Source organism: Marmota monax, unplaced genomic scaffold (genome assembly GCF_021218885.2).
Source record: "Marmota monax isolate L192 unplaced genomic scaffold, Marmota_monax_Labrador192_F-V1.1 WCK01_AAM20220418_F8-fsc00137, whole genome shotgun sequence".
Taxonomy (NCBI): domain Eukaryota; kingdom Metazoa; phylum Chordata; class Mammalia; order Rodentia; family Sciuridae; genus Marmota; species Marmota monax.
Genome location: NW_026692854.1, coordinates 1,620,155 through 1,641,389, shown reverse-complemented (window position 1 = coordinate 1,641,389; position 21,235 = coordinate 1,620,155). Strand labels below are relative to the sequence as shown.

Sequence of the window (21,235 nt, the reverse complement as noted above, 5' to 3'; positions counted from 1 at the left end):
CTTGCTATAGTCTGAACATGTTCCCCAAAATTCATGAGTTGGAAAGTTAATCCTCAGTGCAGCAGTATTGAGAGGTGGGACTTTTAAGAATTGATTAGGGCTCTGCCCTGATGAAGGGATTAATACTGCTATCACAGGAGTGGGTTCCTAGTGAAATGATGAGTTTTGTCCCATTCCCTTTCTCCTTCTATTCTGCTCTACCTTTGTCTCACTAGGTATAGGTCCCTTGTCCTGGACTTCCCAGCCTTCAGAACTACAAGAAATAAATTTCCTTCCAAGTTACTCAGTCTGTAGTATTCTGTTCTAACAACACAAAACAGACTAAGATGAGTTATCCTCTCATCAAAAGGACATCTGATTTGAGTTATCTGCAGTTCCCACTGCTGAGTGCATAGCTCTGCCCTTACCCCATACATATCTGACAGATTTAAACCAGTTACTGGCCCTGTAATTTTTGTTCTTGTGGCTATTTAGGAAATCATGATTCATGGCCCCTTTTCTTGATTTTTTTTTTTTTAAGTTGTGAACAGGTGGTCAGTTGTGTAAGCAACAACTGGAGAGCAGAGATTACTTAGTAACTTGGAAAGGGACCAAGTATCTGAGGAGCCCAGCTTCTGTAATATCAACCCACTTTTCCAAGAGTCAACACCCAGGTCAGCTGTTGCCACCCAGGGCCCGGTCTCTAGGAAGATTCCATGCTTTGCTCTGGGAAGTGGCCTCAGGAAGTTGAGGGCTGGAGACCTAATACTCAATAAGCTTCAGTTATTCTGAGGAGCAAAGGAAGCAAGGTTTAATGTTATTCTAGAAGCAGGGAGAAGACTGAACTGCATAGTTAACTTTGCTGAGTCCCTTGTAAAATTCCATATTCTTTGTTAGCCAGGAGGCAGGACTGGAGGCTTGGAGTCATGGCAGATGGAGCCATACTTTTCACCTTTTCTGTTCTTCTGTTGTACTTGGGGCAAAAGTATTCCTTCTGTATTAGAAATTCCAGGATGAGTTTCAAGTCACGTGTTTTCCATGTACTGATTCAGTGAGAGAACTCTATTTTATCTTTTTAAAAATCTTTTTCTTTCTTTTTAAATATACATGACCATAAAGTGTATTTTGACATACGTATATGGAGTATAATTTATTCTAATTAGGATCGCATTTTTGCAGTTATACCTGAAGTGGAGTTTCACTGAACATTCATATATGAACATAGGAAAGTTATGTCCAGTTCCTTCTACTGTCTTTCCTATTCCAATCCCCTGTCCTTTCCTTTCATTCTCCTTTGTCTAATCCAATGAACTTCTATTCTCCCTTCCCCTTATTGTTTCAGCATCCACATATCAGAGAGAACATTTGGCCTTTTTTTTTGGGGGGGGGGTTGGCTTATTTACTATATTTGATCTTGATCAATTTGGCTTGCACAGTGAAGGGGTTGGAATATGGGGAGAAAAGATGATTTTAGAGCATGGGGAATTGAACTCCTAGGGATTTGTGATATTGTGGCAGAGCCTGGGAAGATTGGTCTTTCAATGTTGCAAATGACAAAGGTGGTACTACCATGGAAAAGACATACTGAGACACGGGAGAGAAACAGAGACTGGGATTTCATGTCAGATCCTCTGAAGCTTTACTCTTTTTGGAGAAACATTTTTCCTGTCACTTCTGGCTCTTGATGTGCTAGGTTGGCTGTGAGTGGCTTGAAGTAACATATATGAACACTTAAATGCTTGGCCTTTCCCAGGCCGTGATTGGCTCTGAGAAAAGAGCCATGTGTCTCTACAGCCCCCAAGGAAACTGCTGGAAAGGCTGTGGCAGTGGCATGAGTGTGGGTCCAGAGTTAGCTCTTTGAAGATTTTTGGAAATATTTTTAGTGCAACCTTAGAACACAGCTGGCTGGCACATACTGGTAAATGTTAATCTTACCTATTAACACTTTGTTCTCAAACTGTGCTGTTAGATATGAGGGATAGCTTTTTGGATGTGCAGATACATATATTTTTTCCTCAGATGTTGGGCTTTTGGAAAACTTAAAGGGTCCTTGGTCAAGTCAGACTGTAGACCAAGGATGGGTGGGGAGGCTGGTTTGGTGCTAACATCAATGTTGAGAAAATGATAGCCATACCATGTCAGTTTGCTTTGCCCTTTGCTTGACCTTATTCTAGAAATATTTTCTTATTCTTGATTAAAGCCTTCCATGGCAAGAGAACAAGGAAAATATAACATGGAAGAGTGTCACAAATTGTTCCTCAGAAATGTCTCTTCTAAGGGAAAAATATCACATGTAGGGGAGAAATTGACCTCCTGACACTGCCCTTTCCCCCCAGTGGTTTGACTTAAATGTATAATTAGCGGGTAGTTGTGAAATGAATTATTTATTTTTTCTGTCTAGGTCAAATACTTTTAAAATCTTTTGTTGAAACTCAATGAGGCCAGCACTGCTCCTGTTTTACAGGTGTGGCTTTGAGGACAGAGTTAAGTGATGTGACCAGGTTCTTGGATGTTGAGCTTTTGGAAAACTAAGCTAGCAAGACTGGATCTAGATTTCACCTGCAGGAGAGCTGAACTCAGAGCCCTCTTAGCTGAGCTGCCTCCTGATGGCAGGACCCAGCATAGCATCTCTGGGGAGAGTCAGAGCATCTACTCAGACTATTTCCTTAGTCCTTTGTTGATTGATTTAAAAATCTTAGAGTTAAGAAGGAGGATTCCACCCAGAGTTTCGTGATCTTAAGTTTACCAATTAGCTGTTAGGATACGTGGCAGCTGGTTAAATTGATGAGCACAAAGGTCAGAGGTCTGTGATAGACATGTCTTCTGGACCTTTGTCAGATAGCAAAAGGATTGCCAGAACTATTCCATTAACAGAATATATATATATATTATATATATATATATAATATAATATATATATTATATATATATACACACTATATTTGCTATTTTGTAAATATTAAGTATAGTATTAAAAAGTTGGGCTGGGGTTGTAAGGCCCTGGGTTTGATATATTGTGTCCAACTACAACTAAAAAAACATAATAAAAAATCTAAAAAAAAAAAAGTTAATGTATGATGCAAGCATAGACTAAAGGCTTTCAATATATTCAAGGTAGTCATTTTTGAATATTATTTTAAATATTACTCAACTATTCTATCACTTTTAACCTGAACTTTTGTGCCATGAACTGTGCTAGGCACTTTTAAACAAATATTTTTATTCCTTCTCAAGTGGGCATACCTTGTTTTAAGGTACATGGGAGATAGCTGTGAACAAAACCACACAAACTTTTTGGATTCTGTTTGGAAGAGAGAAAGATAAAAAATAAATACGAATAGTAGATGGTTGTAAATACCAAGGTTGGGGCAGGGAAAGTCAGGGTGAAAATGGGAATAGGGCAGGCAAGTTGGAATTTAAATACCAGGGTCCTACTTGACTTCACTAGGAGGCTCTATATGCAGAGTGGGAATAAGAGAGCCTTGACTGTCAATTCTGAGAACTGTTTCTTGATGAACTCTTCCTTGGGAGGCTAGGGATTCTACTAAGTACTCCTTAGCTATTGAAATAGGGGGCATTAGCCCCAGTTTATCCAGAAGGAAACTTAGTCTTTGAGAGTCAAGTAAATAACTCAGGTATAGCCAGAGAGACCCAGATCTGACTCTAAACCCCTTGCTCTTTAAACCTAGTACTAATCAGTGTAAACTATGGATGCATTTGCTATGGGAGAATTACTCTGATGATAGGACTACCTCATTTTTGGTTCTGATGGATTGGTTGTGCAGTAAATATGACTGACTCACATTGTCTTGTTAACCCTAAGCTTCTCCACCCTTACACTTGTTCTATTTAAAAGGCCTTGGGGCTGTGCCTCGGGGTTATCCCAGGCAAAGGAGTCTCCTGATTCCTGATATCATGCAGTGGGGTATTTGTTGTGTGTCAGTGTGAACTCTCTTTATTCCAGCAAATCATTGACTACTTGAATTCCTGGCATTACATTTCAGTGATAGGGCACTAATTTGGTTGGCCTGTGTATCACTGTGTTCAAGAGTATGTTGTAAATTCCTGTATTTAGAAGGAAGGTAAAGTGAATGAGGGCAATAATGCCAAAGTCACTGCTATAGTGAGTGTCTACAACACAATAAGCAGTACCCTGTACTTGCAGTGCTTGCTGTGTCATGACCAATAGCTCTAAGCAGATGAGATTGTTGGATTGGAAACTTTTATTGAGGGCTGTGCAAAGGAGGTCAGGGGTTTAAGAGGGCTTTTTGCTCCTTTTACTCTGATATACTTATGATAAAAGTGGGGCAACTTTTGGATTAGTACATCTTTGTACTGTGTTTTGATGGTTCTTTCATGTTTTGGATAATTTAATATTTGAGTTGGGTGTGTTAGTCATTAATCTAGTAAGGGGTATGAGTTTATAACTGTTATTTTATTGTCAGTTTCTTGTGACTTTCTCCACTAACTACTTCCAAAATGAACTGCTATTAATTTTTACAAGATGATTTTCATTTTACTCAAGAGACAGTGTGAGCATTCAAGCCAAGAAATTTGTTCTATTTATTTACTTTTTTTGAAGTAGATATATATACAGAAAAGTATACATATGGAAATGTACAATTCACATGTTTATTTAGAAACTGAACACACATAGGTAGCCAGCTTTTAGAGCAAACTACAAATTTTTAGCATTCTGATAGCCCCACACTCTGCCAATGACTTCTGCCACTCTCTCCCACAAGGATAATCACTATCTGGTCTTCTAATAGCATATCTTTGTTTTGCCTGGTTTTTATTTTATATTGTTTCATTCATATAATCTGTATGGTTTTTGTGCTTGACTTTTTTTTTTTTTAACTTCCTGTTGTTTGTGAGCTTGTACCAATTGCTTGAAAATAGTTTGGAGATTGTTTGTTCTCATTGTGTGGGTATTCCTTAATCCTTGCTCTCTTAGCGAATTCTCCAGTTTTTGCTGTTGAATATAATGCTGCTCTAAACATTCTTGTATATGACTTTTGATAAATTAGTAGAGGATTTGTTGTAGAAATGGAATTACCTAGAAATGGAATTACGAGGTTGTGAAATGTCAGTGTGTTTAGCTGAAATAGATATCACCAAGCGGGTTAAGAGTGTGAATAGTTGTACCAGTTTGTATTTATATGAGAACATTAATTTTTTGTTGAGATGCTTTTTGGGCTTGGGTGGGAGATGTATATTATTCTTAAGATATGATTGTTCTGTGAAAGGAAATAATCACAGTTGCCTCACTTATTCTTTCAAAGATAAAGTTAAATAATTGTCTCTGTGCACTCCAAACTTACCTTTTTTTTCCCCTCTGTGTATATATTTGTGAATGCACGTTATATGTCTTCTACAAACATATTGATAATTGTATACAATTATCAATGTATTTTATTTTATAATTGTATTTTTATTTTATAATTGTATCACTTGTAGTTTGGCTGAAAAGCCATTTTAGAGGCCTGTCTAGTTCAGGCTTCTGTGGTCTCTGAATTCACATTGATCCTGTGTGTGTCTGACACAAAGCCCATTCTTTTAGGGTGACCCTACTCTTTGTTCATAGTTTATCGCTGCTGCTTCCACATTGAGGTGATATTCTACTTCCTTTTAACTTCTCCCTTAAATATCATGTCCTACAGGTGAGCCAAACTCCCATGATTCTTAGTGACTTTTTTCAGGAGGAGGTTCATAGCCGTTTTCTAAACTGGACTTTCAGCATGTTTAGGGTCATGGTCTCTGAGCCATTTACTCTGGGGAACTTGAGTGCAAAACCTTGTGGACAGTGAAGGAGAAATGTCAGCATGTGCCTGCTTTTTCCCCTCGCTCCATCTTCCTAAGATTTTTTTTTTCTTTATTTCCCAATTTTCCTGTCCTAAGCACACATCGATCCCCCCGCCATTGGACTTAAATATTGTTTAAAATTAGAATGCAAAAATCTAAATAACATTTTAAAAATAAGACCATACTGGGTAAAATGAAGAAAAATTACTTTCTATAGAAAACTGTTATATTTAGTAAAATCAATAAACATGGAAAAATTTTCTCATGTGTAATATGTGCTGTTAAGATTTCTGAATTACCAGGTGATATTAATATTCATAGAACTTAAGAATAAAAATGAATTTCTAGTTATAATTAATTTAAGGTTCATGGATATTACTTAATAGATACTCTATTTTTCTTTACAGACAAGAAGAGACTGATAGAAGATTGAAAAATGTAAGATATATTTAATGAAGCATTATAGTTTTTACTTTGATCATCCTTAGGGAAGTAATAGAACTAAAAAATACTCTGCATCCTTTTTCCAATTAAATTTTACATGGAAACCACCAGTCATAAACTGTAAATATAACTAAATATATGTATTGCAGTACATGGTTAGAACTTATATTCTCTGACTTCATAGTATAAGAGAGTAGGCTAGATTTTGGAAGCTAGTTATTAAAAGTTACTAATGTGGTAACGGCAGACCCCTTTTATAATTTTTTTAGGGGAGCAAGTAGGAAACCGTCATAACAGACTTTAGGGGAATACATAATGTTTAAGGATGCTGTGTTCAGTGTAGACTTATAATGTCCTTAATATTCTGCATAGAAGAATGTCTAAAGTGGCAGCTTTGTTTTTAAAAAGCTTCATAGTCTCATCACGGAAGCTGAAAATTATTGATTTTAGGTGTTCATTCTGTAGCTGCTGAAAAAAATATTGATGGATTTAAAAGTTTCTTATGGTTTCCTTTTATAATCTAGCAATAATAATTAAGATTTTTTTTTTGTTTTTTGTTATGGGGATTGAACTCTTGGGCACTTGACCATGGAGCCACATCCCCAGCTCTATTTTATATTTTATTTAGAGCCAGGGTCTCACTGAGTTGTTTAGCACCTCAGTGTTTGCTAAGGCTGGCTTTGAAATCATGATCCTCCTGCCTCAGCCTTCTGAGCCACCGGTATTACAGGCATGCATCACTGTGCCACACTATAATTAAGATTTTCAATGAACCTTTCCCTTCCCATAAATTTAAGGGAGTTGGACTTTCAACCATAGAGTAATATGAGCTATCCTTTATCTTGAGTATTCACCTGAATTGAGCTTACTAAATAGACTGATTTGTTCATGAAATTTTTTTTCAAAGGTTTTGATAACATTGTACTGGCTGGGAAGAAAAACACAAAATAACCCCTACTACAGTGGTCCCTATCTTAATTTGAAAGCATTCGAGAAGCTTTTAGGACAAGCTCTGACTAAGGTAAGGAAACTACATCTGTATAAAATGACTGCTACAGCTAACACTATCACTTTCTCCTCCTCCTCCTTTCTTTTGCTTCTCTTCCTCCCCTCTGACAAATAATGGTGGGATGTGTTTGCTCTAGACTGGGCTGAGTAGAAAGGATTGTTAGACTTTGCTGGCTTTATGTACTACCACCAAGAGTCAGTGAGTCTATTCCAGAGCACTTTTTGAGGCATAAATTTCTCTCTTAATTTTAGGTAGTTTGATGACATGCACATTTGCTTTCTTTCTTACATATTGTATGACTTATTTCTATGCTCATTATGAATTCAGTCTGCAGCAGAAAGGCATTCCCAGGACTATTAAAATTAACGGAAGTAAATTTCTTTATATTAATGTATTCTTGGGCAATTAATTATCGTTAATGTCCGTATTCCAGTATCACCATACTGCCTTTATTTCCAAAACAGTAGTGAATGCTAAGTGAAACTTGATAAGGTTTTAACGTTAGAATCCTTGGTTTTACACACATTTCTATTCCTTCATATCCGGGAACCTGTGTGACAGCCTTTTGAATGTTTAAGGTTTGTTTGAGAAGAATCAAGTGCCAAGACTGACAGTTGTTCTGCCAAGTCTTCATTTATAAAAGGTCCAAGTGGAAAACTAATTTCTTTGTGGGATATTTATTTAGGGGAACTGACAGGGGTCAGAAGAAAATATGTAGTCAAAATAAATAAAACATTAAGAGTAGATGCTTTAGGGGTTTTTCTGATGATTAAATGATGCTCTGTTAGTAAGGCATTTTTAAAATTAGTCTCTGACACTTTGTAAAAAAAACATAATAAATATTAGTTATGATTGGAAGATAGAAATTTTGGGTCAGGATAAAAATACTCACCTTTCTCTACATTTCTCCTTATCTTTAAAAAATGATTTTGCCTGAGTTCAGCCACATATATTAGAGAGAAATGGAATTTACAGAGTCAAAAATTTGGGGGTTTTATGTTTTTTCTTCTTATTATAAAGAGTTGATAGCACTTCATTCAAATTCCTTGTATCAGTTAAATCAGGGTGAGATATTATCATGTATACCTGTTGTAAGAGGGTTGCGAATACTCCCATAGCAAATAATCCAGCTGTCTGGGATAGTGGAGAAATTGTAAGGGGCTTTGGGCACAGGGAGAGCCTTGCTTTATAATTATTTCAGCTAAGGAAACTTTCAATTAAAAGTGACATGGAACTTCGGCCCATGAAGTAATGCTCTTTAACTTTTTATGACAATCTGACTCAGGTTGAATAATATTAATATAGTGTTTATGCTAGGAATGCTTCATTAAATGCTGTTTCCTGTTACCAGTGTCTGTCAGAGTGGGCAAAAAAGTTTTGGTAGATAGCTGTGGTTCTCTTATTCCACTCTTACTAAGTGGGAATAGGCATGAGAGGCATGTGAACATGTCACCTGTTTTACATTCATTCTATTCCATCTAGATAGTGCTTAAGGCCAGTCCATTGTATCAATTAAAAAAATAGTTGGTGTAATTTGTGCTAGTGTCATAACTGAAGGTGACTCATTTTGGGGACTTGTCAGGGTGAAATCCTCAAAAACCAAGCTTCAAGGGCTGGGAATGTAGCTCAATGACATATTGCCTGCTTAGAACCAAGCCATGAGTTCAATCGCCAGTACCACAAAAACAAAGAAACAAACAAAATGGTTTAAAAAAAACAACAACCAAACTCCAGGGTCATACTCAGGTTGTCTTATAACTGTGGTAGCCCATCATCAATAGCTTTAACTTTATGATGTTAAATTTCATCTTGCCATATGTTAGCTCTTAGGTTTCAAAGTATATGTGTTTTAAAAAAAAAAAAACTGATGAAGCCATGCTTGCTGGTGTGTGCCTGTAATCCCAGTTACTCAGGAGGCTGAAGCAGAAGGATTGCAAGTTCAGAGCCAGCCTGGGCAACTTAATGAGACCTTATCTCAAGGGGAAAAAAAAAAAAAAAAACGCTGGGGGTAGAACTCAGTGGGTAGAATGCTCAGTACAGCCAAACAAAGACCTTGATGGATCTGAAGATTTATTTTACAGTGGTTACTCTCATATTTTGTGAAACATTCTGGTACCGGCACTAGGCCTCATTTCCCCATCTTCTTGGGGACAGGGTATAAGGTAGGTGCTGGCGTTTTCATGACAGGATGGGAACTCATGCCAGGATGCCTGATATCTAAAGCTTATGAAATCTCTCTTAAATCGACTAGACCCTTATTGGCGTTTTAAACACTTGTCAAACATTTGACCCAGAAATTCATCGTTCTATTATTAGTCAAAAACATGCCTGAGCCACCTGCTAATTATTCTTTTATACATTTTCACCTTTTTTATGTTGAAAAAATAATACGACAAATGCCCAGGTAATCATCATCTGACTCAATTATTAAAGATTTTTATATTGGCTTATCTACCCACCCATCTATGTTTTTAAAGTAACCATCTTAATTTCGGAAATATCTCATCCCAAAATATTCAGTATGCATCTCCTAAGAATATTTTTCTGTATAGCCACAATGTATATATTTAAGGAATCTCATAAATATTCCCCATTATTTATTATTAAGGACATATTAAATTTCCCAATTGTCTCCTGTTTTTCATCGTCTCTTTTCTTTAATCTGAATTGTGATTTAATCAAGATTCATATGTTACATTTGGTTGTTAGTTATTCCTAGGTTCTTTAAACTATTAGTAAGTAATATCTGTAAGTAATATCACTGATTTTTTTTTTACTATAATGACAAAATTACCTTTACCATAGTTAAAAATTGTAATTACTAGGTATTCATTGATTGCAGTGTCAGGACTATGCTAAGAACTTTATAAAATTTTACTTAAGTTAAATTCATATTTAAAATACCCAGTTGTATTTTACCATTAAATTTTATAAGTGTTAATTAAAAATGGTTATTTTGATTAGGTTCTGTATAATTTACAAACCTATAGGTTACAATAATTGTCATATTTCTATCTCTTAGATGAGCCAAACCAATGTTTAATTTAGTTCCAAGGAAGATAAATCTTTTGGGGATTGTGGGGAAGGTTGCGTACCAGGGATTGAACTCAGGGGCACTCGAACATGGAGCCACATCCCAGCCCTTTTTTTGTATTGTATTTAGAGACAGGGTCTAAGATGCTTAGCACCTCACTGTTGCTGAGGCAGGCTTTGAACTTGTGGTCCTCCTGTCTCAGCCTCCTGAGCTTCTGGGATGGCATGTACCACCACACCTGACTGGGAGATAAGTCTTACATGTTTGTGAATAAGTATGCTTCCCTTGACTCAGCAAGCGAGACAACCTAGCTGCCAGTACCTCAAATCTAGGTTTTATTATTGGTGAAAATAAATGAATTCTCTGATGTGGGCACATCTAGACATTAACAATGTCTTTGTGATTCCTATTTATTTATTTGTTCTAAACCATTTATTTATTTATTTAAATCAGTTAATATATAACATCAGAATGCTCATTGTACACAAATGGAGCACAATTTTTCACTTCTCTGGTTGTACACAAAATAGGGTCACATCATTCGTGCAATCATACATGTACCTAGGGTAATGATATCAGTCTCATTCTATCATCTTTCCTATCCCATTTTCCCCTCCCCTCCCTTCCCTTTGGCCCATCCAGAGTTCCTCCACTCATCCCATTATGGATTAGCATCCACTTATCAGAGAAAACATTCAGCCTTGTGATTCCTTTTTTAAATCTCTTTTTGTGCATGTGATACTGTAGAGCCATAGTTCTTGTTTTTTCCCCCCTTTAGCTATTTTGGGTTGAGGGTGGTGAATGCACTTAAAGAACTTTATGAATTCTTTTATGTTTACCATAATCACTCAAAATATTTCCTGGAGATAGACTGAATAATTTTACTGACTTATCTCCATTTGGATTTTTAAATTAGAATTGGTTTTCTCTTTGACTCCTTTCATGTTTATTGTCAGAACTGTAAATAATCATTGACTTCAGTGTTTCAGTGTTGTTTTAATGAACTTTTGTTCATTAAACTATACCCTCTTCCTTATTTTTAAATGGATCATACTACTTTATTAAATAATGCCTCCTAATCATCACATTAAACATCCCATACTTCCTTATCATATTAGTTGTGGGTGAAAATGTTACAGATGTCTATTCTTTTTTTTGGGGGGGGGGGATTCAAAATTTATTTTCCAAGAGGTAGACAGCATCAGCAGGTCGTACAGGGGTTTCTCCATCCATCACACATTCACTAGGGGCTGTGAGCTCAGCAGTGAGAGCCACTGGTATGTTCACTGTAACAATATCTGTGTCACAGTATAAACAGGTGCTATGACTGTGTTTATTTACAATTCCAGAAGAAAAGGCACAACTTGGCAAAAGTCAGGTGCAATAACTAAGACAAAACTTTGGTAACAGTATTGATCCATGTTTCAATAAGGGCCTTCCACACAGCGGAAAAGAATCCCTGACCCCAATGTTGGGTCCTTCTTTCTCTTTCCTCATTCAAGCATTAGAGCAGTGTTTTAGCCTCTGCTCTACATTATCATATACATAAAAGGCGGTTTAAAAAAGGAATCACAAAGACATCCTGAATGTCTAGCTGTTCCCACCAATAAGGCAACTCTTAGGTTTAAGACAGGGCCTGGGAATACTTCAGAGGTCATAAAATTACAGATGTATATTCTGATTTTTATCAGCTCTTTTCTTATGTTCAGTAGGGAAATCACATTGCCTTATCTAGCAAAGAAGCAAAACATTTATGTTTTTGGAAGTTCATACTAGCTTACTATTTTTTTTTTTAAATAACTTTATTTTATTTTTATGTGATGCTGAGGATTGACTCCAGTGCCTTCCACATGTGAGTTGAGCATTCTACCACTGAGCTACAACCCCAGCCCAAGCTTACTATTTTTTATAAAATGTTTTTTAGGCACTTGAAGACTCCAGCTGCCTGAAAAGAAGTGGCCGGGACAGTGGCTACGGTGATATCTGGTGTTCTGACCGAGGAGAATTTCCTGCTCCTCCAGGCAGCCAGAAGAGGGAAGATTCCTTTGAAAGCTTAGACTCTTTGGGGTCCAGATCATTGACCAGCTGCTCCTCAGATATCACATTGAGAGGAGGACGTGAAGGTGAGATATGTTTTTGGCTGTCAAATTATTACTTAAAAAACTGGAACAGGGATGGGAAAACAGAATAAAAACTAGGCAAAAATTTCACCAGAAGTAAATGTTAAGAAAGTCTTAAATATATTTGGGGTTTCATAATTTTTCTTTTCCTCATAGTGTTAATAGTTTCCAATTTTTTCTGCAGTTTTTGGACAGGACTGTGAGGAGACAGCTTCCTGTGATTTCGTTTTGTCAAGCAATAATTTGCTCCAGGCCTAATAATATGAGGCCTATCAGCTGATATAATATAGTTAAACATAAAAGAAGAATATAAATAAGATTCTGCAAAAAAGTCTGGTTTCATTGCTGAGTAATTTTCTTTCTTTCTTTTACTTTACTAGAAAGGATTAAAAACTCAAGGAAAAAACAGAACTATTTTAATAATTATATTTCGATAGATTTTTAGGCTCCTGTTTAGAGTACCTAATGTGGTGGGAGAGAATATCTATCTCTTGGTCATGTCAGGGTCAGAGCTAACCCAGGACAGAGAAGGCATAAAAGGAGCAGTGGTAATGCAGTCTTTCTGTTGTGGGAGGGACCTTCTTGCAAAATTCTAAGCTTATGGTCAAATCAGTTATTTAAATGCATGTCTTATTCCTGTGGCTACTAGTTAGTGTCAGCAATTTTCTGACTAAATACTTAGCTACTCTGAATTGACTACTGGAAACTACAAGTAAAATTTCTTGAAATGCTGGGAAAATGAATCTCAGTGCTGAGGCTCTAGATTCAATCTCCAATACTGCACCAACATTTTTTTTTTTCTTTTAAGATATTTTTGTGCTTCCACCATCATGATGATGAAGGGTTGAATTCTGTCTGGGAATTTATGCTCAGTTGTTAGGGATTTCACTTTGCTTGTTTGTTATGAATATTATTTTATATTGTAAATGTTTTTTCTAAGATTTTATTATGAAAACTTTCCAACTCTACATCAAATGAATTTGTTTTTCAAAAATTAAGCATGGGAACAAAACTAAATTCTTTAGCACTTAAAGGAGTTGTGGTAATGGTAATAGTAGTAGTAGTAAGTAGTATTTAAAAAATGTGAGTGGCTATTTAAGCAGTTAACATTTATAATTATTAGTGCATTGTTGGCCGTTTGCTGTCTAGGTGTGACATTTTTTATAACCCAGATGATGATTATAATACCTTTAAGGAAATAAATTGAAGTTTATAATGCATCTGAATGATTAAAATTATAAATGCTGAGGCTAAAATTTTCAACCCACTAGATTACTTTGTCATGACTGAAAAACCTGCAAAACGCAGTATTTAAATTTGCATCTGGTCAGTGAAGAATAAAAGGGGCTTGTGGGCATATCCAGACTTCAGTCCTTATAGTGTGGTGTGGGCACTAGTGTAGGATCTAGGTCCTTTTCTTTAGTCAGGTGTGTGTAACCAAAAGCAGAGGTCTGCAGTCACCTTCCCTATTGCTGAAATGTGTTGCAGACAAACCTTGCTTATAGAGCTTGGAGGGAGTACCAAGATAAGAAACCATTTCTGAGATTGGTTTATTAAAATTCTGCTACCCACCAGATTGTAGTTGATGGTCACCAAAATTTGGGATATTTTTAGGATAAGAATTGCAAAGTAAAATTTCCTAGTTTTGTATGAAAACTTACATCAAGATGATATTTAGGCAAATGAAAACTCTGCAGAACACTGAACTGAGCTAAAAAAAGATTTTAACTTAAAAAATTCAGAAGTAGAATAGCCTGTGATTTTAAATTTTCACATGTATATTTTAGTAGGATTCATTGGCACACATTTTTAAAATGAGAGAAATGTCTTTTTTTTTCTTAAAGGAAGTAGTAAAAAAGCATCAGATTATTGGCTGACCCTCTTGGGCATAGCTGCCTTGCATTCTTCCTTTTCATTTCCCTTACCCTGTGACTTTGTCACAGCTGTAACCATTTCCTGTGGACTATTCTCAGAGTTATTCACTGTAGATTTCTGCTGGGCAGGGAGAGGAGAGTAGACTGCCTTTAGCTTTGGCTAACCTCTGCTGCTGTGCATGGCCGAGCCTGGAGATATGGGTGCTGTGCTTAGCCAGTTTTGGGAGGGACCCTGGTGGGAAGCAACACTTGAAAACCATCTTTACAAATGTTCTCCAGGCAGAATGAAAAGAAGGCAGGAAAGAGACTTCTGAATCTGTACTGTTCTATCCTCTCTCTTTTTTTTTTCCTGTGCTTTTAAAAGAGCAGGTTTATGTTCTTTTTAAAAGAAGGTATATTACTATTTGTATTTATCTGAACTTGAGGTGTATTAAAGGGTATCCTTCTAAGTTTCTTTTTAAATAATTTTGAAGAAAATAGGAGACTCCCACTGTAATTTTCATGGTCACAAGAAGTAGCATAAGTTCTGTGCTCTCATTTGCATATGACCTGAGATTCTTTGGGGACTTTAGACATGTCACCCAGTCCATCCTCTCTTGTATTCATAGGGGTCTCATAGGGATTCGTCATGCTCCTTCACTATCTTGTGTATTTTTACTTCTATTCCTGCTCCCCTTTTCTCTCCTCACATACATTGGAAAGATGCGTGCTTTAATTTTAAATTAGTTTCCCTAGAATTTCTTTTGTATCTCATTTTAAGCACCTGCAACTTTCCTGCTAGGTTTTATTCACATGTATTACTTCGACAAATTTGATGAAAGATCCTAGAGGCAAAGATGATTGGGAAGGAGGGGCTCAGCAGTGAATAGGGACTTTTTCTGCTTAGAATGTGCGACAGCAGAAGAGTGTACTGCATGTGCCTTCAGTATGCAAAGCAAGTTCCTCCTAATGGATCTTATCACAACTTCATGACAATTTCTAAAAATATTCCCCACAGTTCGCAGTAGCAGCACTGGGTTTCCAAGGGAAAGATAGAGCAGACAGGCTGAGAGGTTTTAATAAAGTGAATAATCTAAAGAATAAAACAAATTCTTGTGCTTTGTTTTATAGGTTGCGAAAGTGACACAGATTTGGAATTTACATTCAAAATGCAGGATTTTAACAAAGATGATATGTCCTATCGAAGGATTTCAGCTATTGAACCAAAATCTGCTTTACCATTCAATCGTTTTTTACCCAACAAAAGTAGACAGCCATCCTATGTGCCAGCACCGCTGAGGAAGAAAAAGCCAGACAAAAATGAGGATAACAGAAGAAGCTGGGCAAGCCCTGTCTACACAGAGGCAGATGGGACATTTTCAAGGTACTGGAATGTGATGTGATGGTGGAGTTCTTTAAGCTTTGTGAATTTGAGTGGTATTTAAGAATGGTTCTTAAAATGTATTTCAGAGATAATGAATTTCACTAATGAGAATTTTTTATACCTGTTTTTAGTCATCTATATCTTGAAGATATTTGTTCTGTTAACATGTGTCAGCATATGATCTGCTAGGTCTTGTTTAGGTGTGTGCTTTTAGTTTATTGGTATTTTCAGTGCACTGGATGACTAATATTGTTCATTGTGAGCTGCTGTGTTTTCTTCCATTTTTTTTGTTGATCTTAGTGGACATGAAAAGAATCTTTTATTTCCCCATCAAATTAGCAGAGCAGAGTGTGATTTTTCATATCCAGCTTCCTGTAAGGAGGCGTGTGGTTCTGAAAGTGGTTCAGATACTGAGGATGAATGAAGGTTGCCTGACGTGATTTTGGATGACTTAGCCAACCACAGATTCCAAGTGAAAAAGAGGCCCCCGAGTTTCATTTCGAAAACCACCTCTCTCCACTCTGGTCCGCAAATATTTTCTCCTGATACATTAGCCTATGGGCTACACACACTGACAAGGTCAGAAATGTATTTGTCCTGGATCTGGATATCTGTCATGCCATTGATTTAATTCAGAAAGTCATTCCAAACTGCAATTTGTCTTTCTTTTAACACAGCTTCTAATTAAGTGTCCTTAGCCGTGTGTATCTGGCTGTTCTCTAACTAGGATGAGATGGCACCTTAACTTTGTTCTAGGAACTGTGGTGACAACAGTGGGAGTTACTTTGCTTTCTTCACACTGCTGTAAACTGTGAGGTGGAATGCGTGCCTTATGTGCTCTGGTTCAGATTGCTCATGCAGTATCTTAACCTGGTTGGATGTTTTGAACAGTATCCAGAGGAGAACTGGGAGCACCAATGCAGAGAATTGGGCAACAGTCCGAGAACCTTCAAACTCCTCTCATTACTTGGAAGAGGAAGAAGAAAAACCAACAAGGTTACCCAACATTGTCAAGGATGATCTGTATGTGCGAAAGCTAACTCAAGTCATGCCAAATCCAGGGAATTCTTTTGATCAGTTTCTTCCCAAATGCTGGATTCCAGAAGATGTGAACTGGAAAAGAATAAAAAGGGAAACCTCTAAACCGTGGTATAAAGAATTTCAGGGATTCAGGTTTGTCTTTATGCGTGTTTCTGTCCTTCCAGTGTTCATTCCTTACCCTGACCTGTGCATTCTTTGTGCATTTTTTTTTGTGTGTGAGATGGAGAAAGTCTAATTTTCCCTGTAACATCTGTAGAACTTCTAAAATTGAAAACATGTGTTCAAATTTAAACTTTAGAATCTGGATCTTAAAAAGCTTTCCTGTATGTAGTCATAGCTTGACATTAATTTCAGTAGTCAATTCTTTTCTTCTCTCCCTCCTTCTTTTCTCCATGTCACTTTACAATAGAAGGAATTCAGACTCTGAGGATGAGGACTCGGGTTCAACCATTTTTAGTAGAATACAGAGAGAACAGTGTAGGCTAGATGGCAACTGCCAGAGATCTTCACTCTTGCTGGAACTAGCTACTCAACAGGCCATAAAATCACGGGACACACACACAGCGAGGAAAAGCAGTGGAGTCTCAGAGGAGCCCAGGTGCAGCTGTCTGCCTGAGTCTGCTTGGGGATCTGGCATCAGATACCTGCTGCTGCCTACTTCTGCTACATTAACCTGGGACCTGACTATGCTCAATCTTGGAAACTTAATATATTTAGTACAAAAGCATAACCTATAACATATTGCTTTCTGTGTGAGCATGTAAGCTTGGAAATCTGTAGGATTTAATGTTCTTTACTAGCACAATAATGTTTCAGAGAGTATATTATTTACATGTGACATAGTTCTTTTGGAAAGCCATTCCAAAAAGGCTTTCCAAAAGATTACCTAATTTTACAGTTGTGCTGTGTATGGAGATGTGGAGAAAGGAAATAACTTTAGAGACTGGGAAGGGTAAGTCTTATGGGAGAATGAAAAAAAAATTCATCATGTTCTTTTATAAAACTTAAGAGCAATTAATTTTTTCTTTTCATTCTTACCTGTATCTATTGCATAAAGTACATGGTGACCAACTCTTGAAACTTTCCAAAGTTATTCTCTCTAGTGAGAATATTAGGCCATTTTAATAGAATGAAGAATTGGACACAAAGGAGTTGTGTGTGTGTGTGTGTGTGTGTGTGTGTGTAAGGTGTACCCAATCTGAGTTTTAGGCCTAGGCCCATCACCTGGCCTTGATAGTGCCCAGCAGGGAAGTATACCCTGCTCTTGTTTCTTTAAATGGTACCCAGGAATGTCATGAGTGATGGCATTAAATGCTAGTCTGTCTTCTTTGCAAGAGTCCCTCCCCAGTCCCTAAAATAATTCACCCATGGAAACTCTCTACTACCTAATTACCTTTTCTCTTCAAACTTAATAAGCTTCTCCCTTCCTTTTTCTTTTCTGTGCTTCAGTCAGTTTTTATTACTTCAGGCCCTCCAAACATACTCTGATGACATCTTGTCTTCTGAAACAAATATCAGAATTGATCCCACTTCTGGCCCAAGGCTCATAACCCGCAGAAAGAATCTCTCTCATGCACCAGGCTATAGGGGAGATGACTTTGAGATGCCAACTCTGGATCCCGACTTAGAAAATGATGATTTCTTTGTGAGAAAGACTGGAGCTTTCCATGCGAATCCATATGTTCTCCGAGCTTTTGAAGACTTTGGAAGGTTCTCTGAGCAAGATGATTCTGTGGAGCGAGATATAATTTTGCAGTGTAGAGAAGGTGAACTTGTACTTCCAGATTTAGAAAAAGATGACATGATTGTTCGCCGAATTCCAGCACAGAAGAAAGAAGTGCCTCTGTCTGGGGCCCCAGATAGATACCAGCCAGTCCCTTTTCCTGAACCCTGGACTCTGCCTCCAGAAATTCAAGCAAAATTTCTCTGTGTACTTGAAAGGACGTGCCCATCAAAAGAAAAAAGTAGTAGCTGTAGAATATTAGTTCCTTCATATCGGCAGAAGAAAGACGACATGTTGATTCGGAAGATCCAGTCTTGGAAACTGGGAACTACAGTGCCTCCCATAAGTTTTACCCCTGGCCCCTGCAGTGAGGCTGACTTACAGAAGTGGGAGGCCATCCGGGAGGCTAGCCGACTTAGGCACAAGAAACGACTGATGGTTGAGAGGTCAGAGTGTGTTTCTGCAAGGATTTGGCTTGTAATGGTTGGTCTTGTGTAACTTTTTTTGTACAAAACAGCATCAGATTGTTCAACCTTGCATGATGTGTGCTATTTTGAAGCGTTGTGTTAAAAAAAATATATATATATATTTTGCTCTAAGAAACTTGTCATTTTGTAGAAAAAGTGCAATTCCATATTTGCACATCTCTTAGGCATATTTAAGAAGGTGTATACATACATCTTACCTTCAGCTATAAGTCTGTGGTACTCTGCAATATGAAGTTTCTTAAAAATGTTTTCCAGTTATATTTACAGACTTTTATTTCCATGTCCAGGCATTTCTGTAGTAGTCTAGTGTCATTTGGTTCTATATGTTTCTCATATTTTGGAATGTCTGCCTTTTTGAAGTAAAGATTTCCCTTAAAATATGGCATTGCAAATTTCATTTAACTTGACTTTTGCTTTTGACCTAGGTTTCTTGGACTATCAGTTTGTGATATTTTTATTTATAACTTAAACTTCAGTTCAAACTTTGTTAAAATGCATGAATGTTATCTACTGTCTGCTGAATTTTACATGTATGCAGTTGTGGCCATTTTGGTAATAATCTATGTGTTAGGCAACTTGTTTGTTTTTTGAATTGTTGTTTGTTGAATTTAGGGATGGACAAATCTGATTAGGCTTAGTTAAATTAGTAGACTAAATCTAACTTGTCAGCTCCTGGCAATGGAGGCCTTTTCCTATGGATTTGTTTGCTTAGTAAGTTAAGCCTTTATTTTGCTTAATCTTAGCTTCTTGAGATACGAGATTGATGAGAACTTGGTACATGATCAAGAATATTGCTGAGGAAGCAGCCTTTTGAGATTTGCCCGTCTTCAGTTAGACTTGTTAAAGTTGTTAAACAATTAGAAACTAACAAGAATTGGCAAAAGTTACTCTTTTTTTAATTTTTGGTTTTCTGGTTTCTTAGACTCTTTCAAAAGATTTATGGTGAGAATGGGTAAGTTTTGTGGTTCACATTAAAAGTAAATCTGTGCATATTGCTTGTTGTTTGTAATTTACCATTGCATTTCTGTCCTGTCATGTCACTAAATGGGGGTGTTGTATGCAGTGCATGAGATTTTAAAATGGGAAGTTTTTAAAAATTAACTTTGCAACCTAATGGTAATATTTCTGTGTCTGAGCGCCTATTGCATGAAGTGCTGTACTCAACAGTGTAATATCTGTTGTATTGAAAAATTTAAAATTAGCTCCATCTTCTTTTCTGTTTTTCAAATTTAGTGAGTTGCTCAAAAGTAATAAGAACATTTGTCTAAGATCATTTTGGTATTTGATTGCCAGATAAACTAAGTTTCTGATTTCTAGTTGTTGAAACTCAAACAACTACATTTTAGAAAGTCTGTGATGGAAAAATATAGTATGTACTCAAGATTAGAATGCCTGCAGTTGCCATAATTCATATACTCAGCTCACGGGAAGCTTTGTTAGTGGAGAAGTTGAGTGGCATTGATCATCCATTAGAGTATATAGAAATATGTTCAAGATTCCTGATCAGGGTAGAGAGTTATAACATGGCTATGTATAGTGTAAAACTGGACTTCCAAAATTGCAAAAACTAAAACTTTGATAGTTTTCAATTATTTTTCCAAAGACTGTATTTAAAACTAATTCTCGGTTTTTGTCCACTGATGTTTAATTCTACTTATTTGGTAGACATGATAACATATTATAAAACTAACTTTCCAGATTTTTTTCTATTTCTAAAATAACTGAAACTTAAAAGTAAGTCATTTCATTCTTAGTACAAAATCACCAGATGGTTATATCTTATATTTTCCACCAAACTTTCTGTAACTTATTGTTACTAGTTTTGGAGCAAGAGGAATAAAATTTAAGGATGTCAGATAGTTTAATATGAAAAATGTCTTCTCCTACCAGGATTTATTTCATGTCTAAGAATTGCTACTTTTGAGAATTTTGATAGTCCATAAATCTTGTTACGCTACCACGATTACCATTTCTTTAAGCTTCAGCTTATTATAAGTACTTCTTAGCCACTGATTTAAAAAATCAGGATCTCAGTATGTTTTCATGTGCCATGTAAAACAGGTTATCCCCTATCCAGATCCTTATGTGCTCAAAAACGTTTTTATCTGTGAGAGTGAACCACAGTCTTCAGCATGACACTTAAGCATCTGCTCTTCCCAGTTCATCGTGGGAAAGCTATTTTCACTTGATTAAAAATCTCTTTGCAGCTTCAAGAATTTTCAATAACTTTCAGAAAGAATTTTCATTTGTAAATTACATATGATATTATAACATAAGGAAGTCTCAGGAAGAGTTATTTTTCTGGAAGGGGTTACAAATACCCAGAATGCAAATAATTGGTGGGCAAGTAAACAT

At 36.6% G+C, this 21,235-nt stretch overlaps 1 protein-coding gene across 11 annotated transcripts in view; it reads left to right on the top strand.

The window, feature by feature from the left end:
* Lmo7 (LIM domain 7) overlaps positions 1 to 21,235 on the top strand; it is a 217,287-nt gene that overhangs the window by 148,042 nt on the left and 48,010 nt on the right. For 4 of the 11 annotated variants that reach the window (XM_046449439.2, XM_046449441.2, XM_046449447.2 and 1 more), the window contains 7 exons: positions 6,192 to 6,222; positions 7,136 to 7,249; positions 12,196 to 12,394; positions 15,376 to 15,628; positions 16,520 to 16,801; positions 18,119 to 18,838; positions 19,803 to 19,832. In XM_046449439.2, coding sequence (XP_046305395.1) covers positions 6,192 to 6,222; positions 7,136 to 7,249; positions 12,196 to 12,394; positions 15,376 to 15,628; positions 16,520 to 16,801; positions 18,119 to 18,838; positions 19,803 to 19,832 — 1,629 coding nt within the window. Of the gene's footprint in view, positions 1 to 6,191; positions 6,223 to 7,135; positions 7,250 to 12,195; positions 12,395 to 15,375; positions 15,629 to 16,519; positions 16,802 to 17,078; positions 17,268 to 18,118; positions 18,839 to 19,802; positions 19,833 to 21,235 lie in introns of all 11 variants that reach the window. The other 7 variants (XM_046449438.2, XM_046449440.2, XM_058580967.1 and 4 more) reach the window with 4 other exon arrangements.